This window comes from Elephantulus edwardii, unplaced genomic scaffold (assembly GCF_000299155.1).
Source record: "Elephantulus edwardii isolate Elephantulus edwardi_28Jun2011 unplaced genomic scaffold, EleEdw1.0 scaffold00049, whole genome shotgun sequence".
Taxonomy (NCBI): domain Eukaryota; kingdom Metazoa; phylum Chordata; class Mammalia; order Macroscelidea; family Macroscelididae; genus Elephantulus; species Elephantulus edwardii.
The window spans coordinates 5,692,757-5,716,754 of NW_006399799.1; the positions used below are offsets into that span (position 1 = coordinate 5,692,757).

At 37.1% G+C, this 23,998-nt stretch overlaps 1 protein-coding gene across 2 annotated transcripts in view; it reads left to right on the plus strand.

Annotated features, from left to right (window-relative positions):
• Positions 1 to 23,998, plus strand: part of AGO3 (argonaute RISC catalytic component 3) — a 220,630-nt gene that overhangs the window by 143,959 nt on the left and 52,673 nt on the right. For both annotated transcript variants that reach the window (XM_006886442.1, XM_006886443.1), the window contains 6 exons: positions 4,448 to 4,582; positions 8,227 to 8,314; positions 8,444 to 8,591; positions 9,054 to 9,173; positions 17,893 to 18,015; positions 18,349 to 18,482. In XM_006886442.1, the coding sequence (XP_006886504.1) occupies positions 4,448 to 4,582; positions 8,227 to 8,314; positions 8,444 to 8,591; positions 9,054 to 9,173; positions 17,893 to 18,015; positions 18,349 to 18,482 (748 nt within the window). The remainder of the gene's footprint in view (positions 1 to 4,447; positions 4,583 to 8,226; positions 8,315 to 8,443; positions 8,592 to 9,053; positions 9,174 to 17,892; positions 18,016 to 18,348; positions 18,483 to 23,998) is intronic.

Here is a 23,998-nt window from a genome sequence, read left to right on the forward strand (position 1 = left end):
TGTTCGTTCATAGGGTTGCTGTGAGTCGTCTATAACTTGACGGCACCAAACAACAACAACAACAGTGAGGACATATATGATACTAATGATATTGTATGTGACAATATCATTATCACAGATGCTGTTGTTATGTGCCATCGAGTTGCATGCGTGTCATAACAACCCTGTGTACAAGATCCCTAAACCCTACTCTATTCTGTGCCAATCTCACTGTCTCCGACACACCTGCATTACCCCAGTCACTAAATCAATCCATCTCATCGAGGGTCTTCCTCTCCTGTGCTGTATCTCCACCCTCCCAAGCATGATGTCCCTCTCCAAGGACTGGTCCCTCATTGCAACATGTCCAGAATAGATCAGACAAAGCTCCAGAATCTTTGTTTCCAAGGAGCAGCATGGTCTCAACCTCTCCAGGACAAACCTGTTTGTTCTCTGAGCAGTCTATGATATATCCAATACTCTTCTCCAGCACCTCAAATCAAAGACATCAATTCTCCTTCTATCATCCCTAGTCATTGTCCAGCTCTCTGATGCATTATCACAGTATCATGTGATATTAATGATATTATATGATAATTTTCACATTCTTGAGAATGAGAACAAAAACAGATTAGTTTCAGTAAGTTGGCCAGGTAGCTGTCTTCCAAATTTCCTGGCACAGACTGATGAGCTTATTCAAGGCTGTATCTCTTAATTGAAACATGTCCGTTGGTACACCATCTATTTCAATGCCTTATTTTTTGTCAGTGCCTTCAGTGCAACTTGAACTTCTTCCTTTGTTATTATTGGCTCTTGATCACTTGGTACTTCCTGAAGCATTTCAATGTTGGCCAATGATTTTTGATACAGTAATTCTTTGTATTACCTCCATCTTTTGATCTAATGTCTTGAAAGTTGATTGCAAGGTCTGTTTGGGCTATGGACTAACTGTTTCTGTGTCTTTGATTTTTTTTTGGTCTTCTTTGCCCCAGACAGGGAGAGACCCACCATTGCATCTTAGGTGGCCACCTGAAAGTTTTTAGGTTCCTAATCGTTATTCACCTATGTAGAATGTAGAATACTGCTCTTGTGAACTGTGCTTTACCAGTTGATTTGGGTGTCCCCTATAAATGGTATTTTTTAAAGTTAGATTTTAAATTTGTTATTTATATGTAAGAATACAGTTTATTTTTTTATCTTGATCTTAATTTACCAAGATTGTGTACTCTCTTATTCTGATAATTTATCTGTAATTTTACTGAGTTTTCTTCGTTAACAGTCACAGTATTAAAAAGTAATAATTTTGTTTCTCCCTTTCCAATCTTTTTTCTTTTTTCTTTTTTAGAAATATTTATCTTTTATTAATTTTAATGAAGTTTACAGAGACTTAGGGTTTCTAGTCATTCACTGTTGCACTTTTCTCCCTGCCCACCCCCTTCCCCCACTTCACTCTTCTCTTTGAAAAGTAAACTTTTTCATTGTTATGCAGTCCCTCACCCCAAGTCCACTCCACTGTGCAGCCCTCATTCTGGACTCCTGTCATGACAATAATACCCAATCATATATCCCTTTTAAACAGTTCTCTCTCTCATCTGTTTCAATGCAGTATACATCATTCCTCCTCTCCTCCTCTGTCTTCCCTCAACCCCGACGTCAGTTCCATTTTATAACAGTGACTCTATGCAGTATTTGTCCTTTTATGACTGAGATATTTCACTCAACATACTGTCCTCCAGGATCATCCATTTTGCATAATATTTCATGAGTTCCTTGTTTTTCAGAGCAGCATAGTATTCCATTGTGTGAATATGCCAGAGCTTCTCTGTCCATTCATTTGTGGATGGGCACTTAAGTTGTTTCCAGCTCTTTGCTATTGCAAACAAAGCTGCAGTAAACATGGGTGTGCATATATCTGCTTGGGTGGCGGTTATGGTTTCTTTAGGATAAATTCCCAGTAGTGGAATTGCTGGGTCAAATGATATTTCTATTTGCAACTTTTTGAGAAAGCGCCATAGGGCCTTCCATAGTGGTCGCACCATTTTACACTCCCACCAGCAGTGAATAAGGGTTCCAGTGTCTCTACAACTTCGCCAGCATTTGATGTTTGCTATTCTGTTAAATTTTGCTATTCTTTTTGGGGTGAGATGGCCTTTCCAATCTTTCTAGCTTTTTTTCCTCTTTGCATTCTTTACTGTGCTGTCAAGGCTTTTCTATTAAATGAAGTTGTTTTTACTATCAATTTTTGGTGTAAATCTTAGTCAGATTATAGAAGTTTCCTTACACAAATCTGGATTTGCCAAACTCACAATAATGCAGAATTTATCAAATATTTTTTATGGCCATTTTGTGTAGAGGTGATCTTTGTGTATTTTCTTCAATGTATTACTGTGTTGTGTTTTTATTTTTTAAATGTTCTTCTTGTTGTATACCATTGAGTCAGAGCTGATCCATAGATGACCCTCCAGTGAGTTTCAGATACTGTTATTCACACAGATGGAGATTGCCCATCCTACTGCTGAACAACTTGTAGATTCAAACCACACGCCTTAGGGATTGCAGTACAGTTTCTCCCCACTAGGCCACCAGTTAGGTATAGACATTTTTAAATAAAATTAGCTAATTTATGATAAGGCAAAAAGGAATAAAATGTTTACCTACCTAGATTTATAATGAAATTTTAAAGATTACCAAAAGAGTAAAATTAGTAGATCTTTTATTATTGAAATACACTAATTCAAAGCTGTATTTGCCATTTTTTGCAAAAGTTGTTTTTCTTTCAACTACTAACCTATTTTGCCTCACATGCCTACTTTTCTATGGAGAAGATGGTAAGCATGAAAATGGTTAGAAGATTAATAGAAGAGAATGGGTTAAACAGGAGAATAATTCTAGTATGTTTTGTTGTTGTTATATGCCATCGAGTCTCCTGCGACTCATAGCAACCCTATATACAACAGCCCTAAACTCTGCCCTATCCGGTGCCAATCTCATTGCCTCTGACACAACTACCTCTATTACCCCAGTCACTAAATCAATCCATCTCATCCAGGGTCTTCCTCTCCTGCGCTGTCTCTCCATCCTCCCAAGCATGACGTCCCTCTCCAACAACTGGTCCTGCCTTGCAACATGTCCAGAGTATGCCAGATGAAGCTTCAGAATCTTTACCTCCAAGGAGCAGCCTGGCTTCACCCTCTCCAGGACTAATATGTTCGTTCTCTTAGCAGTCCATGGTTTATTCAATACTCTTCCCCAACACCACAGTTCAAAGGCATCAATTCTCCTTCTATCATCCCTAGTCATTGTCCAGCTCACTGATGCATTGCAAGTGATTGCAAAGACCATGGCATGTATCAGGCACATCTTAGTCTCCAGACTGACATTGTTGCTCTTCAGTACTTTAGAGAGGTGTCTAAGCACAGACTTTCCTATCACAATAAGTCTTTTAATTTCCTGGCTACTGGAGTATTGGATTGATTCAGTGACTGGGGTAATCGCGATGGGTGTGTCAGAAGCAGTGCGATTGGCACAGGATAGAGCAGGGTTTAGGGCTGTTGTACATAAGGTCGCTGTGAATTGCAAACGACTCGATGGCACATAACAACAACAACCACAGTGGCATAGTGGTAAGAAACTGTCCCGCAATCCCAAAGGCACATGATTTGAATCCACAAGCTGCTCCATGAGAGAAGGATGAGCCTTCTCAAATGCAGTTTACTGATCACACACAACCTCATTCCTATAGGTCATTGAGTTTCTTTGTCCTCTTACAAACTTTGTCTCATAGCCAAGAACACATCTGTAAGCGTATAGTAGAGAATAGAATTATTTCTGGGTCATTATGAGATTGATTATAACAACTATAGTATCTAGCCTCTCTGTTCTTGTGGCTGTCTTCAAATAAAATAAAGATCAAATTGAAACTTTTCATTTTATAAGTACATACGCATGGATGTGTGTGTGTGTACATGTGTGCACCTACTTCTTTCTTTTAGACAGATCTCATTATCTGACATTTTATATCTATTACAGTAGTAAAAAACCCTGTTACCCAACTACTTTATCCATTATCAATATACATTGAGAAATAAGAAACACTGAGGTACAGTGCAATGGTGGTGCTGGCTGTGATGGTTAAGGTTTATATGCCAACTTGAGTAGGCCATAATTCTTAGCAGTTTTGGAAGTTATGTGACCATATCATTGTTCTCCATTTTCACATAATACCAATTTTTCCATAGCAACCTCATCTTTACAACCTAACCATATAAGTAAGTGAGAAGTGGATGTGTATGTATATATTTATATATACATGTGTAATACATAGATTTATACATAAATACATAAACACTCCATAAAATACATAAAGGATCATTTTCATTCTATAAATGGTTCATTATCACAGAATCTAAGGTGAAATTTCTGAATTTCTTTAGGAAAACATTAATACTATTTGTGTTTTTCTTCTTAGTTTCTGCCACTGCCTTCTACAAAGCACAACCTGTAATACAGTTCATGTGTGAAGTTCTTGACATTCATAACATTGATGAGCAACCAAGACCTCTGACTGATTCTCATCGGGTAAAATTCACCAAAGAGATAAAAGGTGAATTAATTAGCATTTCATACTATAAATGTAAAATGCATTGTTATAACAAACTATTTTTTCTTTTGCAATTAAAATAAATTTAATATCAATGAAATATAAATCAATTCTAAAACATTACATTAAATTTGTAACTGTAAAATTTTTATGTTGGTTAAGTGAAAAAACAGTGGTAACTAATGGAATTAATATGAGACCAGCTGAATTTTTTGTTAATGCTTTCTTTTCCTTATTAGCTGATAGGATAAGTGTCTCGTCAGAAAATGCTCTTATAACACTGTTAAAATTAGTAAACTTACTCTAAAACCATTGGTATTTCAGAACTAGAATCTTTCTTTGAATGTATTCTAACTTAGTGCCTCCTTTGTTTTCTTCAAGTGATAGGTGTATTTTATCTTTTTTAAAATTTATGCTTATAGAGCTAGCCTATTTCATCTGTTATTATTGAGTTGTAATTTAACATATACTATAGAGATGACCAGTAGTCCTACCTATCTTACTTGGTGTTGAAGTTTGTACAGTGGTGTTCCATCATATATACACCTAACTTACATAGATTCATCTATATATACATCATTTCTGAAAAAGGAAAAGTATTTTAACACTGTTCTGTAGGTTTTATTCTGTGCATACTTTACTCTTTATAAGTACACTTATCTGTTTAAATATATAGCTCTAGATCCAAACTCAGAGGACTCTGATGGCATACTTGATAGGGAACTGCACTGCTAACCTGGAAGCTGCCCATCTCTGGTGGTTTAAACCTAGCACCAGCTTTGAGGGAGAAAGTTGTTCAGTCTCCTGATGAAGGGTCTCTAGAAGTCAGAACATACTTAGTGGCAGTGAGAGATGTGAAGTGATATCCAAATGCACTGATACTGTACTTTACCAGCAATTTAGGAAATAATTCAAGACTAATTTTAGATCTAATTCTTGGCCTTGTTATAACTCTAGAACCCAGCCTTCATATATGATGTAACTCCACTGTATTTCATTTTGATCATTTAAACATGGAAATTAGTAGTTTGTCTAATCAGAATAATATAAATTCTGTGTATACTGTTAAATCTTAAATAGCTAGTAGTAATTATACTATATTATTTTAAGATTTTACCTATTTGTTGCAGATAATTTTCAGCTTGTGGTTTGAATGAAGCATTTGTTTGTTCACTGACCATCTTTCAGATCCCCAAATCAATTAGAGTAGCTGAATACATCTTGCTTGCTCTAATAATCATTCATTGTCATTTTATAACCAAGAGAGCATCTTTGTAATAAAACATTAAAATGAAAACCCTTCCTTCCTTGACAATAAACATCCATTATTCTCAAGTTGCTTAAGTGCGAAAATAAGAAACTGTTATATATAACTGTTTTGCACCATACCATTGTCCTTTCATAATCTGTATTAACTGCACAGTTAGCATTGCCTGAGATAGATAGCGCATTACCTATATACCATTAATATGTGATCATCTAAATGCCATGGTTTCCAGTGGAGTTGCTGCTTAGTTACCACCTCTGATATCATGAAATCACTTACATTATTTGACGGTAACTATGCAATCAACTCATATCACCACTCTATCACAGAAAATACAAGATGTACAGAACAAGGATTCAACTGCTGCCCGAAGAGCATGGACTCGATCTTAACTTCAACTGCTCAGGGGCCCAAAGACATGATGAAAAAATGACTAGAAAGCATTATAAAGTTGATGTTATAGTGAAGGTAAAGCCAAGTTTATAGGTTAAATATTTGATTTCTTAAAGCCAACATTTTTTTCTGGTTGGATGGAGGGTTTGGGGAGGGACCTGGGCAGAATATTATCTGGCTATTTTTTTAAAATTTCAGCTTTTTGCTAAACCCTAGATTTTGGTCTAATTCTTAGGTGCCTGTGGTCCTAGATTTGGGGTAGAAAAATCTGGGCTAGATTTCATTTACAAACTGATGATCTTCCCCCACTCAAAGACCTAAAAGCTTTTTTTAAAAGAGAGCTTTTTAAAGTACATCATGTATTCTTATCACAATAACTGAAGAAATTTCAAGTTATCTGTTCTATACTGAATAAGTCAGTTTCATTTTTAGCCAACATGAGAAATTTTATAAAATCTGTTTAATGTAGATCTAAAAGGTATTTTTTCTCATGCCTATTTAATATCTTAATTTATGCTGATTATCACTTAGTATTGGTAAACTTTAGTACTATAATTAGTAATTAGAAAAACAAGTTATAATAGGATTTCTCAGAGTCAACACTATTAACATTTTGAGCAGCGTTAATTAATTCTTTGTTGAGGGCAAATGGTCTGTCTTGTGCATTATTGGATACTTAGCAATATCCCTGACCTCCATCTGTTAGATTTCGATTGTGTCCCCAATAAGGGAGCTCTGTGACACAGTCCATAAGGAGTAGTGCCTTGTCATGACAGTCAAGAATGTCTCCAGACATTTCAAACTGTGTCCCCTAGGGGGCGGAATTGCCCCAAGTCATAGCAAAATCACAACTATAAAAGGAAAAGACAGAGTAATAACCATAAAATCCGCCAGAACATTGAAAGTTTTCCTCTACCTATTATTTAAGTTTTTCTCATTTGGAGTGTTGGCCAAGTTTTAGAAATGAGATTTCTAATATATGCTTTACTAACCAATTTATCTGTTAATACTTCCTTAGGTAGCTCCTAGATTGCACTGTCCAGTATTAGTTACCTAGGGCTAAGTAAATTTAAATTAAAAACATGTAAAAGTGTTCATTTATTTTCTCAGTCACACTAACCAAAACCATGTGCTTGGTAACCATATGTTGCTAGTGATTAATCTATTAGCATATAGAACATTCTGTCATTTCAAAAAATTCTACTGAGTAACACTGCTTAAAAATTCAGTCCATGATTTTGAATCATTGTTTTACTTTTCTAGAGCAGGTTTGGGAACCTTGAACCCCTAGGATCCTGAGAGTCTGCAGGGGTACAGAACACTTAAAATTGTAGACCAAATTATATCTGTATGTATCTTTCTGAGAGCTTATTGCTTTAATAAGATTCTCAGTGGGGGTCAGTTAATAGGGAAAAAGCTATATAAAGAGTCACTATTTTATACTTCAATAAAATTGTCACTCCAGTCCTATTACAAGAGCCTAGAATTTTTTTCTCCTTGTTTTATGATCCTTTAAAGGACTTTCTACTTCAGCCTTATAAAATTTTTATATCCAACTAGCATATGATTACTGAGCATTTAAAAATATCACATACTTAGAAGGGTGTAGAATATCTTGGGAATCATTACAACTCTTCTTTAATTTCTCAATTCCTCTCCTAGCATAAATAAATTTATTATAAGTAAGGCTTTTTGAAATTATTGTTATTAATTAAGTACTTTAAAAAAATCTACAGACTTTGCAAATTTTATTGTAAATATTTTAACATAAGAGTTTGATGGAATAAAGAAAAGATGTAAAGTTAGGTCTAGCATAATTATAATTATTATAGCAATGTTATATTAAATCCTTTGTTAATATGCCATTGCTTGTTTTCTAGATTTTCTGTTCAGAATTTGAATTTTTATAGTAATGAACAGGCTTTGTAAGTATAAATACTTTCACATGTGACGGTTCAGTAACCTTCATTTTTCTTGTTGGGAACAGGTCTGAAGGTTGAAGTGACTCATTGTGGAACAATGAGACGGAAATACCGTGTTTGTAATGTAACAAGAAGGCCTGCCAGTCATCAAACGTAAGAAAAACTGGTGTTTGTCAGAGCAGAGATGATGTGGTGGCAGCTTGCTCTAGTTGGTGAATTGGGAGTTTTTCTGGCTTGTAGAGGATAAGAGTTGGTAATGATATGTGTTTTTTCCCCCTTCAGTTTTCCTTTACAGCTTGAAAATGGCCAAACTGTGGAGAGAACAGTAGCACAGTATTTTAGAGAAAAGTATACTCTTCAGCTGAAGTATCCCCATCTTCCCTGTCTGCAAGTGGGGCAGGAGCAGAAACATACCTACCTTCCACTAGAAGTAATGCTTTTTAAACTGCTTAATATCCTCTTATTCAACATTCTGTTGGGGTATCTTATGGCCTGTAACATACCTTATACTCTCACATTCTCCAAATAAATGTGAGAGTGTGTAAATAGATTATAAACCATACAAGATACTAAACTGTTAGTAGCATTTAATTTATTCTAAACTTTTGGTGATTAAATAATATGGGGAAAATTGATTTGTCATCCTTCCACTGTAATGTAGCCTCTGTTGAAATGTTAGTGCACTGCTGCACTGCTTGTCAGTCTTAATGTCTAGTGTACATTTACCCTAATTATAATGCTACTATGAAGCAATTTTTCATACTTCTTTTTTTCTTAACATGATACTGAAGAAGTTTAATGAATTAGATTTAAGATTTTTATTTCACATGTCATTGATATTGAGAGCTTAAAAAAAAGGTACATCTAGTATAAAACCTCTTTTCATTTACAGGTCTGTAATATTGTAGCAGGGCAACGGTGTATCAAGAAGCTTACAGACAATCAGACTTCCACTATGATCAAGGCAACAGCAAGATCTGCACCAGATAGACAAGAGGAAATTAGCCGACTGGTTAGTACTTAATCATAAAAGTAGGAATTTTGAACATAATATAATAAGATGTAAAGGAAACATGTCCTTATTAAACTCTGGATAGAGTATATGATAATAATTTCATGAACTGTCAGAATTAAAAGGGATGATAGAAATAATCTGACTGTAATCTGGGATAAGACTTTAGTAGATTCTCTGAGAAGAGTGGTTGTGGTGGTTGTTGTTTGGTACTGTCAAGTAAGAACCTGACCTCCAGCTGATTTACAGAGGAAATAAATCACATGGGAAGAGATAGCCCATTCTTTTCCCACAGAGCAGCTGGTGGATTCAAACTACATGCCTTTGGGATTGCAGTGCAACTTCTTACCACTATGCTACCAGAGCTCCCTGTGAGAAGGGTTAGATTTGTCTAATTTATCCCCAGGTTTTTTAATTAGATCCAGAAACACATATTTCAGAAACAAATACTTTTAGTAAATTGCAACTTTATTATCTTCTACCTAAAATTGGCAGCATTAGTATGGATGGTGAAGAGATTGAGATAGTTAACAGTTTTAGTTTGGTTCCACGGTCAATACTCTTGGTAACAGCAGCCAGGAAATCAGGAGACGAATTGCATTGGGAAAGTCAGCTGTCAGGGACCTCTCAAGAGTACTGAAGAGCAATGACATCAGGCTAGAGACTAAGGTGTGCCTGATCCAGGCTATAGTCTTTGCAGTTATGTGCTATGCATCGGAGAGTTGGACAGTGAATAGGGATGATAGAAAGAGAATTGATGCCTTTGAGCTGTAGTGCTGGAGAAGAGTGTTGAATTGCCATGGACTGCTAGGAGAGCAAACAGGATTGTCCTGGAGAGGGTGAAGCCAGAATGCTCCTTGGAGTGAAGGATTCTGAAGATTTGTCTGACATATTTTGGGCATGTTGCAAGGAGGGACTAGTCCTTGGAGAGGGACATCATGTTTGGGAGAGTGGAGGGACAACACAGGAGAGGAACACCCTCGAGATGCATCGATTCTGTGAGTGGAGTGGTAGGAATGAGTGTGTTTGAGATGGTGAGGCTGGCATAGGATAGAACGGCATTTAGGGCTGTTGTACATAGGGTCGCCATGAGTCGCAGGCGACTCGATGGCACATAACAACAACCACCACCTAAAAAAAAAGAGAGAGAGAGAGGAGAAAAGTTAGGGGGTACTGTCAGTAGTGAGAGATTTTAACGCTTAGTCTGGGATTACTTAATCCTTGAGATTAGGCTAGCAGCTACACAGGATGGATAAATAAATCAAATACAACCATGTAAGAGTACATAATATTTATTGTCTCTTTCACACTGTTATTCTAAATAGTAAGGGCAGGAAAAGTTACCAGTAGCACTTTATTAATAAAGCAAAATAAAGAATAAAAGGGGTACCTTCCTCCTATTGCACAATTTCCTTGAATATCCTGTAAGAAGCCAAGGTGAAAAGAGGTCTAGATACATGCCTGAACAATTTTCAAGATTTCTGGAACTGGGTTACAAAGCTGGCTTTTTTAATTTTGTGAGCTGGTTATAGGAAGAAGAACCTGACAATTCCTGATGGTTTTTCACTGAGAAAAGAAAATTTCTTTCTCATCCAGTATTTTTTCTGAATCTGCTGTGGCTGACTCTGAGAAGAATGGGAATCCCAGAACACTTGATCGTGCTAATGCGAAATCTATACTTGGACCAGGAGGCAGACGTCAGAACAGAGCAAGGGAATACTGCATGGTTCGAAATTGGGAAGGGCGTACGCCAGGGATGCATCCTATCTCCATACCTTTTCAACCTATATACAGAACAGGTTATCTGGGAGGCTGGGCTCTATGAGGAGAAATGTGGGGTCAAGATTGGTGGACGATTTATCAACAGTCTGCGTTATGCAGATGACACAACCCTGCTTGCTGAAACTGAAGAGGACCTGAAGCACTTGCTGCAGAGGGTCAAGGACTGCAGCCTGCAATATGGATTGAGGCTCAATGTCAAGAAGACAAAGATTCTCACCACTGGACCAATTGGCAGCATCAGGATGGATGGTGAAGAGATTGAGATTGTTCACAGCATTAGTTTGCTTGGCTCCACAGTCAACACTCTTGGCACCAGTAGCCAGGAAATTAAAAGGCGCATTGCCATGGGAAAGTCTGCTGTTAGGGACCTCTCCAAAGTACTGAAGAGCAATGGTGTCTCTCTGGAGACTAAGGTGCGTTTGTTACAGGCCATGGTCTTCACAATCACTTGTTATGCATCAGAGAGTTGGACAATACCAAGGAAGATAGAAGGAGAATTGATGCCTTTGAGCTGTGGTGCTGGAGAAGAGTATTGAGAATACCATGGACTGCTAGGAAAATAAACAGATTCATCCTGGAAAGGGTTAAACCGGGTGGCTCCTTGGAGGCGAGGATTCTGAGGCTCCGTCTAACTTAACTTTGGACATGTTGTGAGGAGAGCCCAGTCCTTGGAGAAGTACATCAGGCTTGGGAGGGTGAAGGGACGGCGCAGGAGGGGAAGACCCTCTATGAGGTGGGTTGATTCAGTGACTGGGATAATTGGGATGGGTGTGTCAGAGACAATGCGATTGGCACAGGGCAGAGCAGAGTTTAGGGCTGTTGTACATAGGGTCGCTATGAGTCGCAAGCGACTCGACGGCACATAACAATAACAACAACTATGATAATATTTTTAAACCTTGCCCAAAACTTTTAAGAGACTAAAACTTCTCCTTAGGAGTAGACCTAATCAGACACATAAAAGATTTTTAGAAGAGAATCTCTAAAATTCTGCTACAAGATACTGGGGGATCTACATAGATGGAAAGGTATTTCATGCTCATGAATTGAAAGACATAACACTGTAGAAATACCCATGCTACTAAAAGCAATCTGTTTTGACTCGACAACATATAACAACAAAAGCAGTCTATAGATAATACAACTTTTGGCACCAGCAGTCTGGAAATCAAAAGGCAAATGGCATTTGGTAAATCTGCTGTTAGGGAGGACTGAGTAGGGAGTTCCAGAGTACTGAGAAGCAACAATGCCAGTGTGGAGACTAAAGTGCACCTGATCCAGTCCATGGTCTTTGCAATTACTGCTATGCATCACAGAGCTGATTAATGACAAAGGGATAGAGGAAGAATTGACACCTTTGAGCTGTGGTGCTGGAGAAGAGTCTTGAAATCTCATGGACCTCCAAGAAAACAAATAGGTCTGTCTTAGAGAGGGTGAAACCAAGTTTCTCCTTGGAGGCTATGATTTTGAATCTCCATCTCACATACTTTGGGCACATGGCCAGGAGGGACCAATCCTTGGAGGAGGACATCATACTTGGAAGGGTGGATGGACAGTGCAGGAGAGGAAGACCCTGGATGAGATGTATTGATATGGTAACTAGGACAATGGAGGTAGGTTTTTCAGAATCAGTGAGACTGGCTCAGCAGAGGGCTGGCTTCAGAGTTACTGTGCATAAGGTCACTATGAGTCGCAGGCTCATGTTTCTTTAATGAAATAGAAAAAATAATCTCTGACTTGGTATAGAAAAGAAAGAGGATCTAAATAGCTAAGTCAGTAGACTTAAAGAACAGTAAAGTTATAAGGCCTTATATTTCTTGACTTTAAAACTTACTGTCCAACCTTGGTAATCAAAACAGCCTGGTAAAGCTTCAGTGACATACACATAGAATATACCAGTGGAATTAAATTGAGAACCCAGGAGTTAAATCCATCATTCTATAGGCAGCTGACCTTCAACAAGTGATCAAAGTCCATTTAATAGGGAAGAAATTGTCTCTTTACTAAATTATGCTGGCAGAAATGGTTATCTAATTGTGAAAAAATTGGACAGGACCTGTAACTTACACCATGCATTAAAAACTATCTCAAATTGGATCAGAGACTCATATGTTAAAGCTTTAACTGTCAAGTTGCCTAGAAGATAACAGAAATAAGAATTTGTTGTTGTTGTTGTTGTTGTTAGGGACCATTGAATCAGCTGTGACTCAGATTAACTCTATTTACACCAAAATAAAACCTTGACTAATTATTTGTCATCAATACATTTTCTTCTGTGCTTAGGCCCATTTTTCTGCTCACTATGTAATCCACTTCCTTGAGGGTCTTCCTTTTTTGCTTACCCTCTATTTTTCTACACATGATGTATTTTTTCAGGGACTAGCCCTCCTGCCAATAGGCACAAAGTATGCAAGAGGAAGTTTCACCACCCTTGCTTCTAATAACTTTGACTTAATTTCTTCCAAGCTGGATCTGTTTGTTCTTTTGTCTACATATCATATTTTCAGTATTCTTGGCCGACATCACATTTCAAAGACATCAGTTATTAATATTTCTTATTCATTATTCAACTTCCATATGCTTATGGAGCAGTTGAGAATACCATAGGTTGGGTCAGGCACACCTTAAAGTCAAATTTTGTTTATCAGCACTTCACAGAGATCTTTGGGAACAGATTTGTCCAAAGCAATCATCTTTTGACTGCTGGTTCCATGGCTATTGATTTTGAATCCAAGTAAAATGAAATAATTGACAACTTCATCCTTTCCTTTTCTCCATTTATTATGATATTTCTTACTGGGCCGGTTGTGAAGATTTTTGTTTTCTTTATATTGAGGTATAATCCATACTGACGTATTTGATCTTCTTCACTAACTGGTTCAACTTCTCTACCTTTTAGCAAGCAAGTTTGTGTCATCTGCATATTGGGCGTGTAATCTGGCTGTTCAGATAATTTGTTAAGCTTCATATTGAATAGGTATGGTGAAAGGTTAAAACCTTCACACACTTTTCCTGATTTTAGAATATTCACTATCCTCTTGTTCTATTTGAATGACTGTTTCTTAGTCTATAAACAGGTTCTACCTGAGTACTGTTCTAGAATTCTCATTCTTCTCAATGTTATCTACAATTTATTATGATCCACTCGTAACATGCCTTTGCACAGTTAGAACAGGTAAACATTTTATTGGTATTCTCTGCTTTTAGCCAAGATCCATCTGATAACATTAGATAATATTCCTCCTTCCATAGTCTTTTCTGAATACAGCTTAACCTTTTGGCAATTAGAGGGCTCCTTAGAGGCACATACTTGGACTTGTTGTACAGAAGGACCAGTCCTTAGAAAAAGACATCAGTGCTTGGAAAAGTTGTTGTTATTATGTTCCATTCAGTTGACTGTGACCATAGTAACCCTGTCCACAGTTGCACTAAACTCTATCCTTAACCAATCTCTGTCCTCATTACCCTGTCAGTCCATCTCGTTCAGGATCTTCCTTTCCTGCACTGTCCCTCCACCCTTCCAAGCATGATGTCCTTCTCCAAGGACTAGTCCCTACTGGCCACATGCCCAAAGGGTGTGAGACGGAGCTTCAAAACCCTTGCCTGCAAGGAGCACCTTGGTTTCACTCTCTCCAGAAAAGACTTGTTCTCTTAGCAGTCCATGGTATGTTCAGTTATCTTCTCCACAACCACGACTCACAGCATTGAGTCTTCCTCTGTCATTCTTAGTCATTGTCCAGATTTCTGATGTATAGTAAGTAATTGCAAAGACTATGGCCTTAGAGGAAAGGATGGTAAAATACTTCTTATATACTTTGGGCATGTTGTGAAGAGGGAACTGTCCTTGGAAAAAGGCATCATCTGGGAAAGGTAAAGGGTCAGAAAAAGAGAAGACCACTCTCAAAAAGACGGACTGACATAGTGATTGTCAATCTTAAGCAGAGATCATAAGGGTGACATAGGATTTGGCAAGGTTCATATCTGTTCTTTTGTTATTGTTGTTGCTAGTTTTCATTGTAACTTTAGTGGAGTTTACAGAAATAATTGAATTTTCATTCATTCATTGATGCACATTTTTCTCTCCTCTCCTCCTCCCAGTTCACATTGTAATGCATATCTTCTTCTAAACTGTTGTCATACATATAATTCCTAATCATACATTCCTTTCAGATAGTCCTTTCCTTCACCTATTCCAGTAATGGGTTCGTCTTCTAGCCACTGTTTTTTCCTGTTCTCCCACCCATATCAATTCTGTATTTATTATAGCAATCTTATGCAGGTTATAAAACACGTACAAACAACCTAGCCACAAAGTGGGCACAAGATATGAAAGAGGAAAGTCAGATGGGCCAACAAACAAATGAAGAAATGTTCAAAATTTCTAGTTATTGTTGGTTTTAGGGGCCATCTAGTCGAATATGACTTGTAACGACCCTGTGAACAACAGACCTGAACCCTGCCCTTTCCTGTGCCATCCTCACCATCTCTGACACTCTTGAACCCATTGCTGCAGTCACTCTATCAATTCATTGATGCAAGTCAAAACAACAGTGAGATATTATCTCACCCCAGCAACACTAGAAAAGTTCACCAGGACTGCAAACAAAATTAGCAAAGGCATGGAGAGATAGGAATTCTCATGCACAGGTGGTGGGGATGTAAAATAATACAACCACTATAGAGGCAGTCTGGAACTTCTTCAAAAAGTTGGAAATAAACATACCATTTGACCCAGCTGTCCTATTATTAGGAATATAACGTAAAGAAACCAGAACTATGACACAAACTGATGTATACAAAGAAATGTAAGCAGTCCAAGTGCCCATCAACAAATGGATATAAATAGATAGAAAACCTAGTACATTCACACAATGGAATATTATGCTGCATTGAAAAATAATAAATTAGTAAATAGTAAAACACTGCACAACATGAGTCTGGAAGACATTATGCTGAGTGAAATATCTCATCACAAAAACACAAATACTACTTAAGACTGCTGTCAATCTTAGTAAATAGCTGTTAAAAGTTGTAACCTTACTATGGAGGTACACTAACGTACAGGAAATGAATGGCACTTAAACTTGAAGGGAAAAAATGGATTCACAATTTAGAAAATTCCTACTTATTGTGAGAAGATTTCTTCTTATATATTTGAGTATATAAATTTTTTAAAATAAATTGTTACTCAAAAGACTTGAACACTACTATCTTTTTTCTAATAACCTATTGTGATCTTCACCCTGAAAATAAGTAAACATCTCTGGAAACGTACCATTACTACAGTATGCATGAATTCCATTCTGAGATCCAGATCTACACTGAATAATAATAAATTACTTGTCTTTGAGTTTATGTGTGAATATGTTGTATAAAATTATAACTTATACTAACCTTATCAAAAGTGTATCACGTTCTTTTACAATTTGGTACTTTTTTTTTAAGAAAAAAATTATGATGATTTAATACTGCAAGTATGGGAAATAGTTGGCTAAATACATTTAAACAGTCTATTTATAACAGTAATTCTCAGAGCTATATACATGCTGATTTACTCAGTAGCTTTTAAAGAGATGGCTACTATGCATGCTTCATGTTTGCCAAACTTGTTTCCGAATATTTTTGTCTTCTTTTTTTTTAATGGAAGTTTATAGAGAACTTGGATTTCCATTCATTCACTGTTTCACATTTTCTTCCCTGCCTACCTCTCCCCCCAGTTCTCTTTTCTCTTTGGAAAAAAAAAATTCTTTCATTGTTACACAATCCCTCCTCAGTTCACTTTACTATGCAGCTCTTATTCTGGACTTTTGTCATACAAATAATACCTAATGATCTATTCCTTTTAAAGAGTTCACTTCCTCATCTGTTTTAAAGCAGTATACATTATTTATCCCCTCTTTTCTTAGACTCTCCCCAACCCTGATGTCATTCCTGTTTTATAGCAGTGGCATTATGTAGTATTTGCCCTTTTGTGACTGAGATATTTCACTTAGCATAATGTCCTCCACGGTCACCCATTTTGTGTGATATTTCATGAGTTCCTTGTTTTTCAGTGCTGCACAGTATACCATTGTATAAATATACCACCACTTCTCTAGTTATTCATTTGTTGATGAGCACTTGGATTGTTTTCAACTCTTTGCTATTGTGAACAAAGCAGCAATAAACATGGATGTGTATGTATCTACTTGGGTGGCAGTTCTGGTTTCTTTAGAGTATATTCCCAGTAGCAGAATTGCTGGATCATATGGTATTTCTATTTCAACTTTTTGAGAAAGTGCCATACTATTTTCCATAGTGGTTGCACCATTTTACACTCCCCACAACAGTGAAAAAGGGTTCCAGTTTTTCCACAACCTTGCCAATATCTCTGTTGCTTGCTACTCTGTTGAATTTTGCTATTGTTACTGCAGTGAGATGATATCTCATAGTTGTGATACTTCTTTTCTGATAATTCTGATATAAACTGTATATCAAATAGAGGGAATTTTTCAGGATTATCAGTGAGTGCATGCCAATATTTCCTATCAAATTCTGTGTAATCTTTTAATAGTGTATATCTGAATCTTCTTCAAGTTTAGATTCTTAACTTTTTTGGTCAAACATTTCTTGGAGAATCTATTTTTATCACCAGATTCTCCTAAAACATAGGTTGAGTCATATAAAATTACTCTTTTATAGATGAAAAACAGTATTTATACTAGTTTATCCTAATACACACATTTAAGCCGTGTATGTATGTATTATCAAGGAATTAGTGGACTTGTGGTTCTCATATTATGATTCTCTTTTCTTTAATTAGAGGACCATTATCAAGACCTGTTATAAAGCATATTGTTAACACAGTGAAGGAAAAATAAATAGACATTTCTCATGTGTGTGTAAAACAAAATTTTCCAGAATTTTGTGAATAACTAAAAACTTTATCTGTGATTAGGTAAGAAGTGCAAATTATGAAACAGATCCATTTGTTCAGGAGTTTCAATTTAAAGTTCGAGATGAAATGGCCCATGTAACTGGTCGCGTTCTTCCGGCACCGATGCTACAATATGGAGGACGGGTAAAAATTCTTGCTAGTTTTTAAATATTACACATGAAATTTTAAGTAAGAAGAGAGATAACCCTCACTGAGTTTGGATTTTAAGAAGTCTTTATTGTTCCAGCAATATTTTTTGTTTGTTTGTTTTGAAATGAATGTCTTTACTTTTAGAATTTCTGATGGGGTTAGGGTGATAAAAGTTAAATAATATTGACTTCGAAGTCATTTCAGTGTAGAATATCAGAAATACTGCAGTTCAGCAATTTAATATGCATATTTCCAATTCACTGAAATAAATTTTTTGTTAAGTTTTTATTACTTTTACCTTACTGTTTTTCTTATTCCTTTTTATAGAATCGGACAGTAGCAACACCAAGCCATGGAGTATGGGACATGCGAGGGAAACAGTTCCACACAGGAGTTGAAATAAAAATGTGGGCTATAGCTTGCTTTGCCACGCAGAGGCAGTGCAGAGAAGAAATACTAAAGTAAGCCATCTCATTACTTTGGCTTTGAGAGTTGTATTTCAATTTTAAATTACTTAGCTTGTATTCTAAGCAGTGTTGTTTCAATATGGAGAGTAATTACTGAATCTTTAAATATAATATAAAAATAATAATTTTTCTGTAGTTTGATGAATATTACTGAATTATTATTTATTATGTGCCATCAAGTCAGAACTGATCCATAGAAGATCCTCCAGTCGGTTTTCAAAGACAGTGAATTGCACAGGCAGAGATTGCCCAGTTTTCTCCTCTAGAGCAGCTAGTAGAGTTGGACCACTTGCCTTTGGGTTGGCAGCATAGCTCTTTGGCCACCAGGTAACCAAAGCTCCCTAGACCAATTGATTTGTTCTTCTAAGCATCCTAATACACTGCCTTAGTGGGCTGCTGTTGTCACATGCCATAAAGTCTACTGCAAGTCATAGTGACTCTGAACAACAAATCTGAATCTTTCCCTTTCTTGTGCCATCCTCATCATCTCTGATATCCTCATGCTCATAGTTACAGTCACTCTGTCAATCCATCTTGAAGGTCTTCCTCTCTCACTGACCCTCTACCTTTCCAAGCATAATGTCTACTCCAAGGACTGGCCCCTCCTAACAGTATCCCCAGAGTATGTAAGATAAAATTTCCACATCGTTGCCTCCAGCAAGCACCCTAGTTGCACTTTCTCCAAGATATTTGTTGTTTCTTGCATTCCATAGGATATTTAGTACTCCTCCAACACCACAACTCCACGACATTGATTATTCTTCTATCATACTTATTTGTTGTTCAACTTTCTGGTCCATAGAAATAATTGAAAAGACCATGGCTTGTATCAGACATACCTTAGTCTTTAAACTGACAGCATTTCTTTAGCACCATGAAGAGGTGTTTAAAAGCAAATTTTCCCAATGCACTATGTCTTTTGATTTCATGATTGTTGATACTAAGGGTCTTGTGAATCCAAGCAAGATGAAATTGTTGACAACTCTGGAACCTACCTGAACTTTTATAAGTGTCGATAGTTATAGAAAGGCTTCAGGCCTTTTATTCATAGAATTGCTATGAGTCGTGCTCCACTCGATGGAAATCAACAACATCATTATACTGCCGATTGGCTCAGAGGTGAGATCTTCTATTTTCTTGATGTTGAAGTGTGATCTATATTAAGGCTGAGTAGTTTTGATCTTCTACAGCAAGCATTTCAAGTCCTCCTTGCTTTCAGCAAACAAGATTGTGTCATCTGCATAACATTGGTTGCTGATGAGTCTTGATGCCACATTCTTCTTCATAAAGTCCGGCTTCTCAAATTATTTGCTCACCACACGGAGTGAATAAGTATGGAGAAAGAATATTGCACTGATGTTTGTCTTGCTTGGTTTTAAACCTTGCAGCATTCCCTTGACCTTTTTAGACAACAGCTTCCTAGTGTAGGTATAGCTTTTTCATGAGCCATTTTAATTGTTCTGGGATTCCTGTTCTTCCCTATGTTAGCCATAATTTGTTATGATCCACACAAATGCCTTTGCATAGGCAATAAAACACAAATAAGCATCCTTCTGGTATTCTATGCTGTCGGGCAAGATCCATCTGCCATCAGCTATGATGTCACTTTCTACCACAGCCACTTCTAAATCTAGCTTAAGTCTCTGGCATCTTTCTGTTACTGTACTACTATTCTGATTTTAGATAATCTTCAGCAAGGTTTTTTTTTTTTTGCTTGTTATTATTCAATAATTTCTACATATTATTAGATCACCTTTCTTGGGAATTAGAATAAATATTACTCTCTTTCTATCTTTGCCCTCTCAGTGGTCTAGTGTAATTTTCAGAGTTTCTTCTTACATTCATTTTCATATTTTTTCCTTCCTTGTATTTTTAATGATCTTTTGCTTTTTAATGGGAGGAGATTGAATGATTAAATTTTGTACAATCAGTGATTGAGGCATTGCAAATACCTTTTCACAAAACACAAATAACAAGTTTACTAAGACTGTCTTTAACAAATTACCACAGTATGCCTGATTCAGGCCATGGTCTTCACAGTTACGTGGTATTAGTCAGAGAGCTGGACAATGACCAAAGATAACAGAAGAAGAATTGATGCCTTTGAGCTGGAGAAGAGTATTGAACGTACCATGGACTGCCAAAAGAACAAACAGATTGAACCTGGAGAGGGTGGAACCAGGCTGTTCCTCAGAGGCAAGGGTTTTGAAGCTCTGTCTCACATATTTTATGGCCAGGAGGGACCAGGTCCTGGAGAAGGACATCATGCTTGGAAGGGTGGAGGAACAGTACAGGAGAGGAAGACCCTGGATGAGATGGATTGACACAGTGACTAGGATAATGTGTGTTGGAGACGGTGTGACTGGCTCAAGATAGAGTTCAGGGATATTGTACATAGGGTCGCTGAGTTACAGGCAACTTGATGGCACATAACAACAACAAAAAGGTGGCTTAAAGCAATGGAAAAGTAGTCTCTCTCAGTTCTGGAGACCCGAAGTCTAAATGCAAGGTGTTATCAGGGTTGCATTTTCTTTAAAGGTTCCAGAGAAACCTTTTCCATTATACTCAGACATTCCTTAGTTGTGGAAGCATAACTTTGATTTCTTCCTCCACCTTTCCATGTCTTCCTTCTTTGTAGCGTCTCTTTTTTTATGAAGATACCAGTCGTATTAGATTAGTGTGGACCTTGCTTTACAATGGAACTCTGGTGATATAGTGTGTAATGCTCTGGGGTGCTGACCAAAAGGTCAATGGCTTATTTTTAAATGCTTCCCGCTGATGAATGATAATTTCCATGTTTTTTCCACTTTCTGCTAACTTATAAAATTACAGGGGGAACAAATTCTTTGTAGAATTGATGCTGCTCACCTTTCCTAGGGTTGTTGAAGAAACTAGGTGTATGGGGGCAGCCGCTTTACAAAGGGGAACTGTCCTTATAAATAATATCCATAGCAGCAAACACATACCTGCTCGGTCAGACATGCTAACCTCCCATGCTCCTGAATCTTTTTCCAACAATCGTTCAGCGTCTGGTTTTTGTTGTTGACCCACAGATTTTACTCATAGTTGTGAGGTTTATCAAGGAAATAAGTTGGAGAGTGGAAGAGGCAAAGAATACCACCCAGTGCAAGTCCAGATTTAATTCAGTAGTCTCAAGGAAGATTAACAAGGTACAGTTCCACAATTAGTGATAGTCCAGGTTTATTTCAGCAGCACAACTGCAAGTTGGTTCTTGTTTCCTCAGTCATCCAGCAAGGTTTGCGTCATGGCAGTTATAACTCAACTTTTTCTTCAATCATGCAGGAAGTAAAACCTTTAACTATGGCCTTTATCTCAGGGTTTCTCTGGTTACACCTTGCCATAGTCTCTTCACAATAGTGCCACAGCCTCTTCACAGTAGTGCCACAATCTCCTCACCCTCTGTCGACCACCATCATCTGTGCTTTTCACAATGTGGAAAGCACCTTATATATTGACCTGACAGCTGTTGATTTGCAAGACTATGTCCACAGTTAAGGTAGGTAGAGATCATGCCCCCTGTAGGGGCTAACATAATGACTATAAAAGCCAATTTGTTGGGTTTCTGACACCAAAGTACTAAAGAAGCTTGAAATTGATAAAGTGTATCCCTCAGCTTCTCATTATTTTGCTAACTACTTTTTACTTATTCATTGACTTAGCAAAATATTCCAGATTTCCCAAACTAATAATTGTCCTTCGAGATGCTAATACTTTAATCCCCCTATAGAAGTTTCTCATTGTATCCTTGCTTGTCTCTTCCCCACCTTTCTTCCTGACTTCCCAAGGCTCTTGACAAGGACTAGACAAATGAGCAAACAATCTTCAGGAAAAGATGGGACCATTAGCTTCTGAACATTATTCCCTTTTTAAAAGGAAAAAAATCTATTCTTGACTGGAGGATATTTGATTCTGTATATGTTGTATGTAGATGGTTGAGAAACAATTCCAGGTGTTTAGGGAATGCTACAGATCTTATTTATTACAGTCCCCCAAGATAGAATATTGTCAAGGCCATTTGGAACTAGGAGTCTTTAAGGTGAATTTGAAGAAGGTTCAGCTGTCAGAACAGTCCTTCAGTCTTGACAGAAATCTAAAAGCTCCAAAATCTCTGCCCTTTAACCTTACCTTAGGAGAAACTGATATGTGAAAATATGTATAATTATTAAAAAATGTGCTGTTATCATTCTCTTATTCACTCTCAGATGTTTGTATGTATTAATTCCCACCCCTCAAGAAAAGTTAAGATCAAATTCTTAAATATTCTTATAAGAAGTTATAATAATAATGAAAACTTTGAAAAAATCCAACTTACATCAGAATTTACTTAATTGAGGATTGTCATTCATTCATTCATTCGTTAGCATCAACTCATAACTGACTCATTGATGACACTTCAGTAGGTTTCCAAGGTTATAAGTCACCTAGGAGAAAATTGCCTGTCTTTCCCCTAAGAGCCTCTGATGGATTTGAACCATCAGAGAAGCTCAGCTTTTTGGTTAACAGTGCAACTCCCTGTGGACAGGGCCACCATTGCTCCTTAGGACTGCCTGTAGTACCTACATAAAAGGTTAAGATTAAATAAAATTATAAATCTAAGATGTTTGATATAAAATGAGCAATCAGCTGACGGTTGCAGCTTCTTTTAATACATCTCTGCATTCCTTCTTAGAAGTAAGTGCCACAGATCTTGACTTTTTCTTAAATTTAATGATCATGCAACAAGGAAGGTTTCTAAATTTACAATAGTGCTACTACCTTTCTCCATTAGGCATCTTCATTATGACCACTCTAGCTTATTCTTGTGATCAAAAGGTTTGTGAGAAATAAAACTTGTAAGTTACAAATAAATTTTTTTTTCTAAAAAAGAAATCTGTGGATGGCAGCAAATCTGTGTGGATCACAACAAATTGTGGCTAACCTTGAAAAGAATGGGAATCTAGAACACTTAATTGTGCTCATGCAAAACCTATACTTGGACCAGGAAGTAGTTGTCAGAACAAGGAAACACTATTTGATTCAAATGCAAGAAAGGAGTGCATCCTCTCTCAATACCTTTTTAATCTATATGCAGAAGAGATCATTTGGGAGGCTGGGCTCTGTGAGGAGGAATGTGGTATCAGGATTGGAGAAGGACTCATCAACAACCTATGTTATGCAGATGACACAACCTTGCTTGCCAAAACAGAGGAGAACCTGAAGTACTTGTTGCAGAAAGTCAAGGACTGTAGTCTTCAATATGGATTGAAGCTCAGTATCAAGAAAGCAAAGATTCTCACCATTGAGCCAATTGGCAGCACCATGATGGATGGAGATTAAGGTTGTTAACAATTACCGCTTTCCTTAACACCTCAGTCAACACTCTTGGCACCAGCAGTCAGGAAGCCAAAAGGCAAATTGCATTAGGTAAATCTACCATAAGGGATCTCTCTAGTGTGCTGAAGAGCAACAATGTCAGTCTAGAAACTAAGGTACACTTGATCTAGGCCATG